The sequence below is a fragment of the Brienomyrus brachyistius genome, chromosome 23 (genome assembly GCF_023856365.1).
Source record: "Brienomyrus brachyistius isolate T26 chromosome 23, BBRACH_0.4, whole genome shotgun sequence".
In the NCBI taxonomy this organism is placed as follows: domain Eukaryota; kingdom Metazoa; phylum Chordata; class Actinopteri; order Osteoglossiformes; family Mormyridae; genus Brienomyrus; species Brienomyrus brachyistius.
In genome coordinates, this window is record NC_064555.1 from 2,662,629 (window position 1) to 2,677,944 (window position 15,316).

The 15,316-nt window shown below is 47.7% G+C and overlaps 2 protein-coding genes across 6 annotated transcripts; both read left to right on the top strand.

Moving 5' to 3' along the window:
• The first annotated feature begins 435 nt into the window (after positions 1-435).
• Positions 436-8,464, top strand: wipf3 (WAS/WASL interacting protein family member 3). Of its 3 annotated transcripts, XM_048994358.1 has the most exons (9): positions 637-686; positions 806-880; positions 2,106-2,246; positions 3,715-3,847; positions 5,552-5,707; positions 5,853-6,491; positions 6,578-6,724; positions 6,948-7,049; positions 7,403-8,464. In XM_048994358.1, the coding sequence occupies exons 3-9, from the start codon at positions 2,145-2,147 to the stop codon at positions 7,441-7,443; spliced, it is 1,320 nt and encodes a 439-aa protein (XP_048850315.1). In that variant the 5' UTR covers positions 637-686; positions 806-880; positions 2,106-2,144; the 3' UTR covers positions 7,444-8,464. The 3 variants fall into 3 exon arrangements, with proteins under 3 accessions (XP_048850314.1, XP_048850315.1, XP_048850316.1); XM_048994357.1 differs by lacking the exons at positions 637-686; positions 806-880 and adding an exon at positions 436-616; XM_048994359.1 differs by lacking the exons at positions 637-686; positions 806-880 and adding an exon at positions 938-1,957.
• A 1,606-nt stretch (positions 8,465-10,070) lies between these two features.
• On the top strand, positions 10,071-14,302 carry LOC125719505 (pleckstrin homology domain-containing family A member 8-like). 3 transcript variants are annotated; one of them, XM_048994362.1, is made up of 8 exons: positions 10,071-10,317; positions 10,649-10,765; positions 11,524-11,679; positions 11,820-11,941; positions 12,017-12,169; positions 12,545-12,585; positions 12,961-13,058; positions 13,590-14,302. In XM_048994362.1, exons 1-8 carry the CDS (start codon positions 10,278-10,280, stop codon positions 13,976-13,978), a joined length of 1,116 nt encoding a protein of 371 aa, XP_048850319.1. In that variant the 5' UTR covers positions 10,071-10,277; the 3' UTR covers positions 13,979-14,302. The 3 variants fall into 3 exon arrangements, with proteins under 3 accessions (XP_048850319.1, XP_048850320.1, XP_048850318.1); XM_048994361.1 differs by having other exon boundaries at positions 10,072-10,317; positions 12,014-12,169; XM_048994363.1 differs by lacking the exon at positions 10,649-10,765 and having other exon boundaries at positions 12,014-12,169.
• Positions 14,303-15,316: the final 1,014 nt, after the last annotated feature.

The window sequence follows — 15,316 nt, forward strand, 5'->3', positions numbered from 1 at the left end:
TGCTATTACACAACGTGGTGTTCCAAGATTAATTTTCAGTTTTTAGTTTTGTCATTATAAAGCTTCCTAGTCAGTCGATTGGCCTCATCACTGACTCACGGCTTTCAAGTCTACTTTAAATTTCTTTAACATTTGTATGAAGACCACAAGCCCACGTATAGCCCAATAGTTTAACTGTCTTTTTATTTAATAGTTTATAATAGTTACATCGTCTGCTTTTAATTTAATTATATATATTTTTTCTGTAATAATATAGAGATCAAAATAGTTTACTGCAAGTTTCCACAACCCATCGGATCCCAATCACTGCGCAACATAACAAAATGTATTTATCTTGAGAAAAGAGAGAAAAAATACATTTAGTAATTTATGACAAGAACATGTATGCGGACTGGCACTGATTGATTGGTCAGTGTTTCTGTGCTGGGGCGGCAGGTGTGGCCTCATCTGCGGGAAGGCGCTCTGCGGACCGGGAGCGCAGCTGCCCCTCTGCTGCGCGGAGGCGGCATTGTCCCGCAGCGGCGACAGCAGAAAGCTGCGAGGCACGTTTGCAAAGACCCGGACACCCCTGACTATCCCCTGCCAGCCGCACAGGTCTTAATCTCGTCCAGTTCAGGTATAGTTGAAAAGACGTACAATTTTTGTGCACTTTTCCGGAAAGCGAAGGAGTATTTGGACACGATCGCGTACGTAACTAAACGGGGTGATTTTCCAATTGCCTTTTTAAAAGCTTTTAGCGTTTGGCGGAGTCCTCCTTAAACTAATTATAACTTCTGCTCTGTGCCGGTAATCGTATATTCCAAAGCGACGCTGTGCGGCGGATGTTCCGTGCATTAAAACTGGAAACAGATAAAACGCTCTGAGTGTCGCAAAAGTTCAGGTAAGCTGACATTTCTATTTAAAAAAATAAATGGACTTTATGAAGAGTCTCCAAAACATATTCCTGCAACAAATACATCAGGAAGATTACACGTATAAACTCGATTTTACGTTAATGTAGTTGTGCGCGTCGCGGGTGCTATAATAAGGTCTTGTTATGAGAGATAAAATTGAATCTACTCGACGGAACTTTTGTTTTCCTTAAATACTGTATTGCGAATATTTTTAAACACTCCGTGTATGGTTTTAATGTTCTTTTAGGGTTTAACGTTCGTTTTAACCTGCTGACTGCCTGCTTAGGTATCCCGTTACAAACACTCTGCGCCGGCCGCATAGCGGTCGCGGTTTTCGGCGTCTAACTTATTTAAATCTGGACGGGAAATGTTTCAAATATATGTCTATGCATGTAAACAGTGACCGACTATTCTCCGTTGTTCACAAAAGGACCCCCTCCAGATCAGACCCAGATGGGGGGGGTCTGTCGGGCAGTTGTTCAGAGCAGCTGTCTTCTCAGCTGGGTGTTACTCCTAAAACAAAACTTTACAGGAGGGGTTTTTGGTCCGTCAGACGTGTGCTGAGCCCCCTTGCCGACATAGCGATGAAAGAACGGTAACAGTTCAACGATACTATTGATGGATTTTTGAACGGGATGTGTCAGTCAGCGTGACGGCTGTGTTATGTTCCTCTCAGCTTTGCATAATGATTTGCTAGGCGTCTGACTTGGCAGAGGCAGGGCCGGACCGCCCTCCCCAGACAACACTGTCCATTGTTAGGTCCCGATCTCCCCAAGGAGGCATTGTGGGACAAGGACTTCACTTCCGCAAAGAGGAGGGAACATTCTTGTTTGGAAAGGCTGAAATACACACCCCTCCCTTCAGTTAGTGTGGATAGTGTTATTTGGAAAAGGAAAAGGAATAGTTTAGACGGGAGTCCAGCTTTGGAACGTGTCCTAGTATTCATTGCACCTCTTTGTTTTTGCAACTCAAGACAAGAAACAGTTCATGCATGTTCCATTATTTTTGTGTAATGGGAATTTCAGCAGAGGGCAGGCTGGACTTGCCTGTCATTGTTGCAGTGGGTGAGTCTAGGGCCGGGACTATGCACATAGACTTTGGCATGTTCCCTGTTGGACAGGAGATGTCACAATCGCTGAATCACCCTTGATTTGATTTACTGAGAGATGCGACTGACTGTCTCTCTGTGTGTCTTTTCTTTCCCTTTTACAGAAGCGACGCAGAGTCTCTCCAGGCGCTGAGGGCTTGGCAATGCCTGTTCCCCCTCCACCTCCTCCGCCACCCCCCGCGCCTCCACCACCACCTCCTCCTCTCCACCCTGCCCAACCACCACCATCCTCCATAACGCCTCAGGTATCCATCACTCCGGTTCGAGCGGCGTTGTGGAAGGCGGTTCAGAGACTTGTATCGACATCTCGGTGACAGTTTCCCTCCAGTGGGCGTCTCCCACGACCCAACTGTAACCAGAACCGTGGCTGGTTACCCCCAAAGGCGACGTCGCTTGGTTCGGTCCACCTCGTTTGGCAGCTGTCTCGTGCCAGTGGGGGTTTGGGTTCGCCTGACGTTCTTAGCTATCTTGCCCTCGTCTTCCTCATTGCAGGACGATCGGGCAGCCGGCTCATGTGACCTTTGCATTATTAAACAGGGGTTGAGTTACACACCCACAAACATACACAGAGTCATGGGGTAGTGGAAAAAAAAAATACAAAGCCAAATGGCGAGATCATTTGCACAGGATCAGGGCTGCTGTGCCTGTGTTCTGTAGCAGATGTGAGTTTACCCCGTTTTCCGTTCTTTACTCTGAGTTACTTGTGGATTATGTACTTGTAATGGATTATTACACCCATTCACCTGTAATAGGGACCTGGAGGAATTAATTAGGCATAAAGAAAGGTCACCATGGCGACATGACACCAGAGTGAGAGTGTGGAGTTTCTGCGTGTTCGTCGTCAGTCAGAGAGACCATTCAGTGTCTGATAACATCATTGCTACCTTTTGATTTTTCAGGGCCTCTGCTGAGGCTGGAAGGTTATGAGTCTCAGTTCTTGAAATGATGGTGCAGTACTGCCACATTATCATCCAGTAAGGGTGTAAGCAAGGCCTGGACATTTGTTTTTAAATTTATGGCCTCACACGAGAGGCAGGAGCGATTAGGATTTTGTGAGCTTTTGAGAATCTCGTTGCCTGCTGGAGCTATTTGTCATGTTTAATTCTTGGAGAGAGCGAGACAGGTTTTCTTTTGACCAATAGGACCCTTTACTGTACACGTTGTCTTGATTTAAATGCCACCACTTGAATCAGACCATAAAATAACTTCAGAGCCACTTATTTTACTGCTATTGGTGCAGCTTTTCGTGCCCAGCGTTGGGTCGCTGCCCCATCCTGTGTTGTTCCCGTGGGGGTTGTTTTGTGCCCGTAGCCCCTGCGATAGGCTCCGGACCCCCGCGACCATGAATAGGACAAGAGGGTATAGAAAATGAATGAATGGATGAATGGTTCAGCCCTTTATTTCCTATTTTCATGTATTTCCTCCCAGTTCTAACCCTATTTAGCACTAACACTATAGTAGTTGCAATAGTATAGTAATAGTTCTAGTAACCAATGACAGTTTTGAGGGTCCAGCATTGCACTTGGATGGGATTTTGATGGGATTTTGCTTTCATTCATTTTCATGGCTAAAAAATAAAATTGTACAAACTGATCTAACCAAAATTAATGCTAAGGCAATGCTAACATGCTAATAGGCAATTATTAGGGCACTTCTTGCTATTTTCGCTTCTGCACAGGGTGAGCGGTCCTTCTCGGTCTCTCTGTCTGACAGGGATGGTCAGATCCCTCGCGGACCCAGCGGCCGGCGCCCGGTGGTCGCAGTGCTCTTCTGGCCGACATCCAGAAAGGAACCAAACTCAAGAAAGTGGCCACGGTCAACGATCGCAGTGCGCCGGTGATCGACAGTCAGTACATCTTTACCTCGATGCACATGTGCATTTACACGGCCCTCTTTATGACCGTCTGACACACGCGGCTACATACATGAGGACGTCGGCCATTGACCTACTCGTATAAACATGCACGGTGACCTTGGTCGCTCGCTTCCTGCTTATTCGAGTTGCTTTTGACACACACTAGGCTACAAGAAGCAACAGCAACGTGAGCCGGCCAGGGGCATCCCTCAGCCCTGGGAAATAGCGTCTTTGGCTTCGGTTGGGATCTTTCGTGCTCTAATATGAGACTCCATGAGCTTCTGTTTTCTCTGCCTTTGCTGTTTGCTGCTGGTGGCCCTGTGTGGCCTGTGGCCTGACCCAGATTCATCAAGCTTTGCATTAAAAAAAAAGCTATTTTGACCAAATCTACAGTGAAAAGGATTAGGGCAGTGTTTATCAAGAGGCTCAGGGCTCAGGACCCATATTTTACTTTGATCATCAAGTCATGACCCCAACTGGTGGGGGAGGGGGTTGCAACAGCAAAAGTAAAAAAAACCACACACTCCACTGGAAATGGTCCCATGACCCACCAGTTGAGAAACCCTGGGCTAGGTTTTGTACGGACTCTCCCCGGGTTACGATGGGGTTATGTTCCGATAAGCCTATCATAAGCTGAAAATATTGTAAGGTGAAAATGCATTTTAATACAGCACACCTAACCTAACAAACATCATAACCTAGCCTAGCTTACCTTAAACATGCTCAGAACACTTACATTAGCCTACAGCCGGGCAAAATCATTAACACAAAGCCTATTTTATAATAAAGTGTTGAATATCTCATGTAATTTATTGATAGATGTACTGAAAGTGAGAAACAGATACACTACGGAGTATCGTTTGTATACACCGGCGACCGCATGGCAGGCCGGGAGATGAAAAGCACTGCTGCCTGGAGGCCCAGCATTCGCTATCGAGTGTCATTCCCTATATTGCTTGCCTGGGGGAAAAAAAATGAAGTTAAAAATTGGAATCCCCATCGTAACCCGGGAAGCGATGGTTCTACGTTGCATTTCTATTTGCAGAAGCAGATGTAGCATCTGCACGTAAGTGACCTCTGCATGAAAAATTGTCAAGCTACTTTCTTCGTATATTTTCATGCAGAGGACCTAGTTCCCCCAAAGCTCCGTCTCTCCCTACCGCCAGCACTCGGAATGCTGTGCAGTGTCTGCCTTCACCTCGTTCCGAAAGTAAAACTCATTCTCTGCCCCACATCAGTGCCGAGCGTATTTCAAACAGAAGTTCTAATGATGTCCCAGGAAGGTATTTAGTGTCGAAGCGAGTCTCTGCAGCGAGCCTCCTTCTCGGGGCGCCGCCGTCGGCTGTAGTGCAGTGAGGCAGCGTTTAGTTCAGGGTCTCTTCGTTTGTTCAGCTCACTGCGTCGTGCTTATGCTGAAGGTCACTGAAGGTCAGTAATCTCAGAGCTGGAACTCGCTTCGCTCTTACGCACATCAGGAAGGAATTTCGCGGAAACCGATAAGGATGTTGGCAGCATTTGACTGTCGTAAGCAGCTCACTTAGGTCTGCAGCAGAGCAGGACGCAGTTGCATGTTGCGGCTACTTACTAATGAAATTGTGAATAGGCAGTGTTCACTCGTGTCATAATGTGGGGAATGTGTGTGTGTGTGTGTGTCTGTGTGTGCGTGTGTGTGTGTTTTTTTTTCTTTTCCTCCAGAACCCAAAGGCAGCCGTCCAGATTCTGCCGCAAACAGCGGCGGCCTGGGTGGGTCTGGAGCTTTGGGGGGGCCTGTGTCCTCCGGACCCCCTCTGGCAGGTCTTTTCGCTGAAGGCTTTCCTGTACTAAGGCCAACAGGTCACAGGGACACAACTGGTAAGCACATTAATTCCTTTTCTCATGCTCCCCCCCCCCACCACGGTGACCCTTATGCTTGGAAAACTCAAGGCCCTTTTCTTGTGATTTCACTCAGCCTGTCTCTGCCATTCGGCGTCACCCGACATGTTATATTACATTTTAGTACCACGGTCCAGCGGCTCTGGGTTGAGGCAGCCGGTTTGGAGCCCCCCGGCGTCTGACAGCTGTCTCCTCGAGGCCCCTGACGTGGCCCCCCCCCCAAAACTGCCGGACAGAGGGAGCCCCATGCGCTCCGCCGCGTATCCGGCGGCCCCCGCGCCCACCTCCAGCAAACCCTCGCCGCCCCCTCACGACCGACCAATCAAAGCACCGCCTGCGCCACAGTGCCCGCCCCCTGCTCCTCCTCCACAAACCACCAAGCCCACCTGGCTGCCGGTTCAGCCCCATTCGCTTCCCCAGCCATCTATTCCGCCTCCACCTCCTCCTCCTCCTCCGCCAGCCTTCCCTGCATCCGGCATCCCCGACCGCTCTGCCAGCTTCTCTTTCCCTGCTGCCCCCCCTCCTCCTCCCCCACCCCCCATGCAGTTTGGTAACTTCCGGGACCCTCCACCACCGCCTCCCCCCCTCTCCTATTCAAGCTATCCTTCAGTTCCGCCTCCACCCCCTCCGCCTTTGCAGCCCCCGCTGCCTAAGGTACCCCCTGTCCCATCACCTGCTTTCAGAGCTGGAGTTCCCCCCCAGGCTCCCTCATACCCCACTACAGCCCCAAGCCGCCGACCCCCAGCGGTTCCCAGACCTACAGGTAGGTCTCCGCAGTGCGTCAAGGAGCAGAGTTTGTTTATCTATAAGGAGATGGAGCTGAAGAACCTGGTTCTCCTCTCTGAACAGGTGCGGGAAGGTTTGCTCCACCCCCTGCTCCGCCCGCTCGATCCCCCGCTACAGAGCTATCCAGCCGAAGTACGCCTCAAAACCCTCCCCCACCCCCACCGCCGCTTCCACCTTCAGTCACGAGAAATGGTCACCTGCACAGTCTGGGTAAACATTGGCCGCCGCTGGTGACATCATTTGTGGCTTTTGATGTCATTCGCTGCCGATGATGTAACATGATACAAAACTGACAAACACTATCGATAGACACACAGTTCTCTGTGCGTGTTCAATTACTCTGCTGGAAGACCTCTGGAAGGTCGGTGATGTCACCCAGTGTCCTGAAGGTGCATTGAATCATTCAGCCTTTTTCTTACTGGTACTCTTTCAGATGACTTTGAGTCAAAGTTTCAGTTTCATCCGATTGATGATTTCCCTCCACCGGATGAATTTAAACCATTTCCTCGAATATACCCTAGCAAAGAAGCCAGAGGTAGGACCCAAAAGATTCTGTTCACGTTCTGTTTATCACCATTTCTTGTACGTTTTTAGTGGTCTTTAATCATTTTTGATGATTACTGGTGATACTGGTGTTCCATTGGAGGGCAGTGTGTGGGTCATTGGGACTGATCGGAAGGTTCCCGGTTCAAATCCCATAGTTGGCGGAGTGAGCAGAGCCCTTAACCCTCAGTTGCTCAAAGGACTGTATGACCTTGCTTTCTAAAAAAAAAAAAAAAAAAGTTTGATGCTTTGGATAAAAATGTCTATTAAATAAATGCAAATAAATAGTTCTGAGCCCCAATTAAGGTGAGATTAATGTGATGTTTGTGCCTGTGTTTGTTACAGAGAGCACCAGACCTGCTCCTCTACGGACGCACATACGATGAATTGAGTCTGCTGGGTTCTTGTACTGCAGTTCATATGAAAGAGTCGCAGACCTTCCACCTCCCTTAAGGACTCGGAGCCTTGGAGAGGCAGCAGCCTCCCACTGACTCTCGCTGAGAGTCTCCGCCGTGAATCACGGCTCTCCGAGTCCATCAGCCCATCTGCCGCCTTGCTCTCATGCCAACATGTAGCCTCTCATACAGCGGACTCTGCATTGCTTGACGATCAGATGGCCTGGTTCGTGCACTTGTTCAATCATCCTTGCACACCCCATGACTTGGGGTGCTGTGACTCTGTCCTTCTTGGGCCCCAGATGACCTTTAACCCATGTGAAGTGTGGATTGTGTTAGAGGTTTGTAAATAGAGCATCAGCCACATCCCTGCACAGGAGCGCAGCAGGAGCACGAAGTTCTGCTACCGGCCTACATGAGCCATCATATTATGCCTCATTTTTTTTTTTTTTTTACTAAATTATTAACCTTTTTTGAATATTTTGAAGCTTGAGACAAGCAGATAGATGAGGCGCAGGGGAGAGTAGATGCTGCTGAGAAACATTTTGTTAGTGTTATTTGTGGATTGTTTTTAACGGAGACGTATCAGTAAAAATGGGAGGAGCCAAAATGAACGAAACGCCACGTCATGGTCACACCTTGTTTTGTGTCTTTTCTGCTCGGGTTTGACGTTCAGATCTGACCTCAGTGCGTTTTTATCGCTTGCTTTAGAGTCATTGTTCTAACCTATTCCTGATTCTGCTGAAGTTGGAATTGGGGTATTGGAGTTTGGTGATCGATTATTAAAACAAAACCCATAACAACTTTCACTACTTGCATGAATTAACACTACTTTCAAGTTATTTGCAACATTTCAATTCAAGTTAAACACTTTACGCTCAGTAGCAAAATATGTAAATGTGGAATTTCCTTGTACTTTTCGTTTCATTGGGTTCCAACAGTCGTATCCAAGGAAAAATACAGCAGAAAAGGTAATGAAAAATAAAACATGGGATACTGAGCCACTGGAAAAGGTCTGACTGTTTAAAGTTAATGTCTTAATAAGTCAGATTACCATGATTTACTTAGTAACTATACATTTGATACTATCAACTTGGACTCTAATGGGGTGATATTTCACTCCAACCACGACAACATAACATCCATCCATTTTCCAAACCGCTTATCCTACTGGGTCGCGGGGGGTCCGGAGCCTATCCCGGAAGCAATGGGCACGAGGCAGGGAACAACCCAGGATGGGGGGCCGGCCCATCGCAGGGCACACTCACACACCATTCACTCTCACATGCACTCCTATGGGCAATTTAGCAAGTCCAATTAGCCTCAGCATGTTTTTGGACTGTGGGGGGAAACCGGAGTACCTGGAGGAAACCCCACGACGACATGGGAAGAACATGCAAACTCCACACACATGTGACCCAGGCGGAGACTCGAACCCGGGTCCCAGAGGTGTGAGGCAACAGTGCTAAGCACTGCAACATAACATATAATTATTAAATTGTAAATGGCGTGTAATAACTGACATTTTTATTTAACATACGTGAATGGAACTCAGGAGCTGTTGGTATACTTACGAGTCCATTGTTATTTTCTGCCAAGGGTGTGTTACTATTTCCTGTACATAGTAACACTTGGGTTTGGTTCAGGACCACATTGAAGAGTATTTTATATGCATGACTAAACATTCCTTAAATGATCACATTCACGCTGTCATCTCTGGAATGGGTTTGTCTCGGTTAGATTTCTTTAATCCATGTTTTGGTGGTGACTAATTTTTTTTTCAAGAGAAAAGAAATTTAACACTGGTGCAACCACAGTATACACTTAAAACTCTCACAGAAGTTTTTTTTTTTACTTTTTACTTTATTGCGAACGGGAAAACGCTTTCAAGTGTCCGCAACAATATCACAAGGTTTTTGTTCCCGTAATGCCTGCTTGGAAATCATTTTGTATGACTACAATTGTTTATTAATTTGTCCCGCGGAATAGAGGATGTTACATGGAACAAAGAGTTCTAAGCATTTCATCTCTCACCGTGTCTTAAGCCTAGATTTTTCTAGGCGAACTCGCTCTAATAATAACATCAGTGTAGTTCATTAATATCTGACGTCTCAGCAGGGACTGGTTAATAGTACCCAACCCAAAATGTCGTTTGTTTGCTCGAGAATCCAGACCTGCAGAACCTGAAAGTCCTGAACATTTAATCAGCAAGAGCCATAAAATCAGTCTTTCTAAAAATTAAAAATATTGCAGGATTTCTAAAAGTAGCGGGCCCATTCTTTCAATCAGGCGCATCACCTGTAGACTCGCAAAAATTCGTCAAAAATAAAACTAATTTTAAAGAACATTGGCACTACAGAGTAATGACAGACACCAACTCTATCCAAAGCTATACCGATTAATTCGCTATGCATAAACAGATATAACACCAAATAAGTTGCTGATTCTAGGGTAAATGCTGCACTATCGCGTTGTGCTACGCCCCCTGTGCATTTCATTGGTGGGATCTGACACATGCGTCGCCTTTCACTCTCAGGCCTTTTTATTGGATGACGGACCGTCCCCACTGTCCAATCATAAGATGCGACTGGAAGGACTGGACTGTGATTGAAGAAACCCGTAAGGTATAGAAGGTTGCGCAAGCTGCCTAAGCTGTTGCGCGCTGTCTCCGAATTCACGAACGGTTTTACTCAGAGGGCCCGTGCAACGCAAATTAAAGCGGCACAAGGCAGCAGAAATTTACGTTTAGTTAGCGGGAGCATCGGTTGAGCTGAAGTTGCATCGTAACTTAGCCAGGGCGTATAATGAACTGAGGAAAATAAACCATGGAGGGAATCCTGTATAAGTGGACTAATTATTTAAGCGGTATGTATAACGTGATGTAACAGTTTGCTGTTATTTTCAGCGTGCGTAGGACTGCAGCAGCAAATTCAGAACAGTAGAGGTGGATTTGAATTAAGGCGATTTAGAGACAGAAAGTCGTAATCGGTCTGTAGCAAGTACCTAAAAAAATTCAGCAATAACACGTGTAAATATTACATTATGTTACGAGCGGTTCTCTGTCAGGAGACTATAATGTAGTTAAAAAAACTCAGAGAATAGGATCATCAGCCAATTTACGGTTGTTATTGGAGGGAAAAAATAAGGTATTTTAATTTTATTTACAGTACGATCACTTGTTTAATCTTTTCTTTAGGCTGGCAACCTCGGTGGTTTGTCCTGGAAGGGGGGACTCTGTCGTATTACGACTCTCAGGAGGACGCGTGGAAGGGATGCAAGGGCAGCATCAAAGTTTGTGTATGCGAGATACAAGGTGGGGGACGCAAATCGGCTGCCTAGCGCAGTTGGGTCTGAAACCCGATCGGCTGCCACGCATCGGCTCCAGCAAAGATCCGGGGCGGCAGCGGTCGAACAAAAGGGTTTTTATAAGGTTTAATTGCGAAATAACGCGATCAGTGGCAGTTTAACATTTCAGACGCAGTTGATAATTATTTTGATATTCAGCCGAACTGAAAAAAGTCAGTGGTCGACTTTGTATCACTCAGCTTTCAGCGTGAAAGCCCTTGTGGGTAAACTTGTTACCCACAACAATATGTGCCACCTTGTTTAATTATTCACTGTTTGCCTTTGGCAGTACATTTAATTAGCATTAGCTGCCCACGCAACTGCTCATTCGTTTGTTTTGTTGTTTTCTATCGGAATAATTGAGAGTACTTTACATGGCTTAATTCGCAAACTAATATTCTCCTCCACTGGGATGCAACATTCTTAGGTTCATTAGAGTTCAGTCCATTAACTTTGCAGCCCCCCCCCCCCCATTTTCAGATATAAAACTAGTTTGTCAATAAAAAAAGACAAGATCAACATCATCCTTATTTTCATTTATATTACATCAGGACTTATTGAAGCTTATTTTCCAGCAGAAAGCAGATACATTTTGTTAAATTTTGGCACGCGTTAAAAAAACAAGAATAATATCAATGCTGTGAAAAGACTAAATATGTATAGCCCTTGATTTAGGTGGATGCATCTTGTTAAGGGAAACGCGTGTTTTCTTTGCTGACGTTACAGTGCATGCCAGTGACCTCACACGCCTGGACCTGACTATCCCAGGTGAGCAGTACTTCTACCTGAAGGCCCTCAACGCCGCAGAGAGGCAGAAATGGCTCGTTGCCTTGGGAACGGCCAAGGCCTGTCACACAGACAACAGGACCAAGCGGGAGAAAGGTCAGGCGCCCTGACGTGTCTCCGCAGCAGATATCGCGTTACCGTGCTGTCCTCTGCCTCATGAGTCCGCCTCCTTTCTTCTCGACTTTAGCATGCATGGCAAAACCCATTTCCTGTTTTTGACGGGCTTCTGTCCTTAGAGCTCCAGGAAACTACAAAGGCTCTGAAAACCAAGATGTCCGAGTTGAGGCTCTACTGCGATCTCCTCCTCCAACAAGTCAACAGGATTCGGGGGAATTCTCCCGGCTCGGAAGCAGTGGAGGTAAGCCACCAGCAGGGGGAGCTAATGGGTTGGTGACTTAAGCCCTGAAGATGATCTGTTCTCTGTGTGCAGCAGGACCACGGCACCTTGCTTAAGTCCACTTGCAGTACCTTTCTGAAGACCCTCAACGAGTGCATGGTCATCGCAGACCGGGCCTTCAGCCAACCCAATTTCCTGCTCCAGACCCCCCCTGGTTCCCCCACAGCCGTCGCTATCAAATCTCATAAGGTTAGACACTAGACAGGTGTGTTACTCTCAGGGAGCAGAACGTGACTGCTAATGGTAATTATGGTACTGGAATCCAGACTGCAGCTGGAGACACTGGTCTGCAGCTTCCTGATAACAGTTACGGAAGATCAGGTTCTGATGCTTTAAGTCGGCAGGGAGATGTACAGTTGATTCTGTTACTCAGCTTTTAATTGATAATAATTGGAGTAATTAATACTGGCTTCCCACCCACCCTGTACCCCGGTCTTGTGCTCTGTGCTGCCTGGGATTTTTATCACCCTGCCCAGATGACCGGACATAAGATGGATGGATGGATGGAATAATTAATGATCAACTGCCAAATCATTACATTACTAAGTCACTCTTCTTCATCAGGTGAAACCTGGAATCCAGTCAAATCAACACCTTCGTGAAAAGTATGTATTTTAGGGGCGTTTTTCTGTTTTCTGGTCAATCTTCAAGTCATATCCCTCTAAACCAGTGCTTCTCAAACTCGGTCCTCGGGCCCCACTGCCCTGCTTGTTTTCCAGCTATCCCTGCCCTACACACTGCTGATTACCTGGATCAGGTGTGTTCAGTCAATCAGCAGTGTGTGGGGCAGGAACACCAGCAGGGAAGTGGGTTCCGAGAACCGAGTTTGAGAACCACTGCTGTAAACCCTCTAGTTCACCGCTAGGTACCTTACTCTACAGAGTAAGAGTAAGGGTCCCCTCGACCCTTACTCTACAGAGCTTCCCCCGTTCCCTCTGAGTCACTCCTAATACCTGTTTCCTCTTCATTTCCCTCAAAAGGAGAAGCGGCTCCCACATCAGAGAGGGGAGAGTGAATCCAGGACTGCCAGCTGATGATCGAGGGGTTGCAGGAGAGGGCATGCAAGCCCAGACTGAGGGTAAGTCTGCTTTCCATGCCCAGCAGGACTGATATAACTGCCATTGTTCTCATTCAAGTTTGTATATACTGCCTTTTGCACAGTGGCTACCATGCACACTGCATATACTGCCTTTTGCACATTGGCTACTATGCACACTGCATATACTGCCTTATGTACACTGGCTACCATGCACACTGCATATACTGCCTTTTGCACATTGGCTACCATGCACACTGCATATACTGCCTTATATCCACTAGCTACCATTCACACTGTATACTGCCATTTTGCACACTGTATACTGCCATTTTGCACACTGTATATACTGCCATTTTGCACACTGTATATACTGCCATTTGGACACTGTCAACCATACACACTGCATATATTTCCATTTGCACACTGTATACTGCCATTTTGCATGTGACAAATGAAATCCTGAATCTTGAGCTGAGTCTCGGTGGGCTTACAGTTTTCAGGAACCTTTGTCTGTCAGATTATAGACTGAAGTGAGCTTTATTCTCTCTGTGGGTTTGCGCTGCCTTTCAGAATCAAGCTCAGGGGGAGGGGCACACAGACTCCCTGAGGGAGCTGGAAGTGAGCCTGGGGGGGAGCGGGCCAGTGGACGAGTGGAGAAAATGGACCAAGATGGATCTCCTGGTGCTGAGCAGGGAGAAAACGCTGCAGTGCCGCAGCCCCTGAAGGGTGTGGACCAAAAGCCGTGTCTCACTGACCATGAGAGACTGAAGGCTGTCATTCCAGATCAGAAAAACTTCAAAGGTGTGGAGGAAGTGAGTTCTGGAAATGAGGTCGACCCTGAGCAGACCACAGCACCCAGAGCTGTCCTCCCCAGCCAGACTGGGGGGCAAGAAAAAGGCTTAGAGCAGGTGGACCCAGGCAGCACCCTGAGCAGCAGGTATGAAGATCCTCCTCCATGATGGCCAACCAAAACAGGCCAAGGGTGTTTCTTGTAGTTTGGGTCAAACGGGCAGAAGTGTCCTACACACCTAGGGTTAGAGTCTGCCAGCTCCTGAGAGTGGAGTATGGCCATGATAATCCAGGTGTGCATAACTTCCAGTGTCCTGTAGACTGTGTGTGTGTGTGTGTGTGTGTGTGTGTGTGTGTGTGTGTGTGTGTGTGTGTGTGTGTGTGTGTGTGTGTGTCCACGCATTAGCATTGCAGTGATTGATGACATATGAGGTCCTGGCAGAGAGCTGGATGTGTCCTTACAGGAACTCAAATAAAAAGCCGTCTGAAGTCTCTCTGCTCTCCTGTTGCACTTTCATTTTTAGCCGTGGTTCCAGTTCATACGGTTAGTCTGGTTTCGCTGGGAGGGATGAGGCCTGTGTGAGTGTCCACTGGCCCCCCCCGTCCTTGATCAGCCTTTCATGACGTCCCCCCTCCTGCATGCCAGCCGACCTCTTTGACATCGCAGGTTCCCGGTAGGTGCGGTTAGGCCCCATTGTGACAGTCGCTCTGCAGTGTTGCTGTAGCAGTGATGCTTTTGCCAGTGTCCCCCCCCGAATGCCGATGGACAGATCCCCATGTGATTTTCATCCTTTCTGCCCGCCCACTGCTGCCCCTCCTAGTCCACATCTCCCTACACCAGCGGGGGTGGGGAGGGGGAGAGGTCATGTTGACAGTGATGTCTGTGTTTGGGGGGGGGGGGGCAACGTGTCCCTGTATTGCATCAAGAGCTCCCAGCATGGTGGGCATTCCTGGAAATAGGTCAGGGGTTTCCATTTGGCCTTGTCCGACAGCTGGTTGCCTCTCCTTTCCTACCCTAACCCCCACCCACCACGCTCCATCCGCTTACAGCCATCATGTGACCTGAGCTAAAATAGCCCTCCTGCTCCAGTTTTTCTAGAAAATGTTTTATTTTTTTTAACCCTTCTTGCATGGCTGCCTCTCCCTCGCAGCGGACAGCACCAGAGCATGAAGAGACCGGGGGGGGGGGGGGGGGGGGTGTTCCCGTCTGGGGTACTCCGAAGAGGCCGATTACTCTCACCACTCTCCGACCAAATTCCTTGGGTTCTCTGGGCCCCCCCACTTCCGGGCCACGTGCACGGCGGTAACTATGCCGAGTATGGTGACAAAAATAGGCGTGAGACTCACGGAAAGAAAAAAAAAAATAGTGTTTAGCATTTAGCTGTTTCAGTAAAGGATTCTGTGCAGTTCCACAGCTGAGGGTATGTGGCGTGTTTCGCATCTTCTGACCCATGGTCCAGGTCAGGGTTTGGGTGGGGGGTCCGTACATCATCACACGTGAGGCTGGG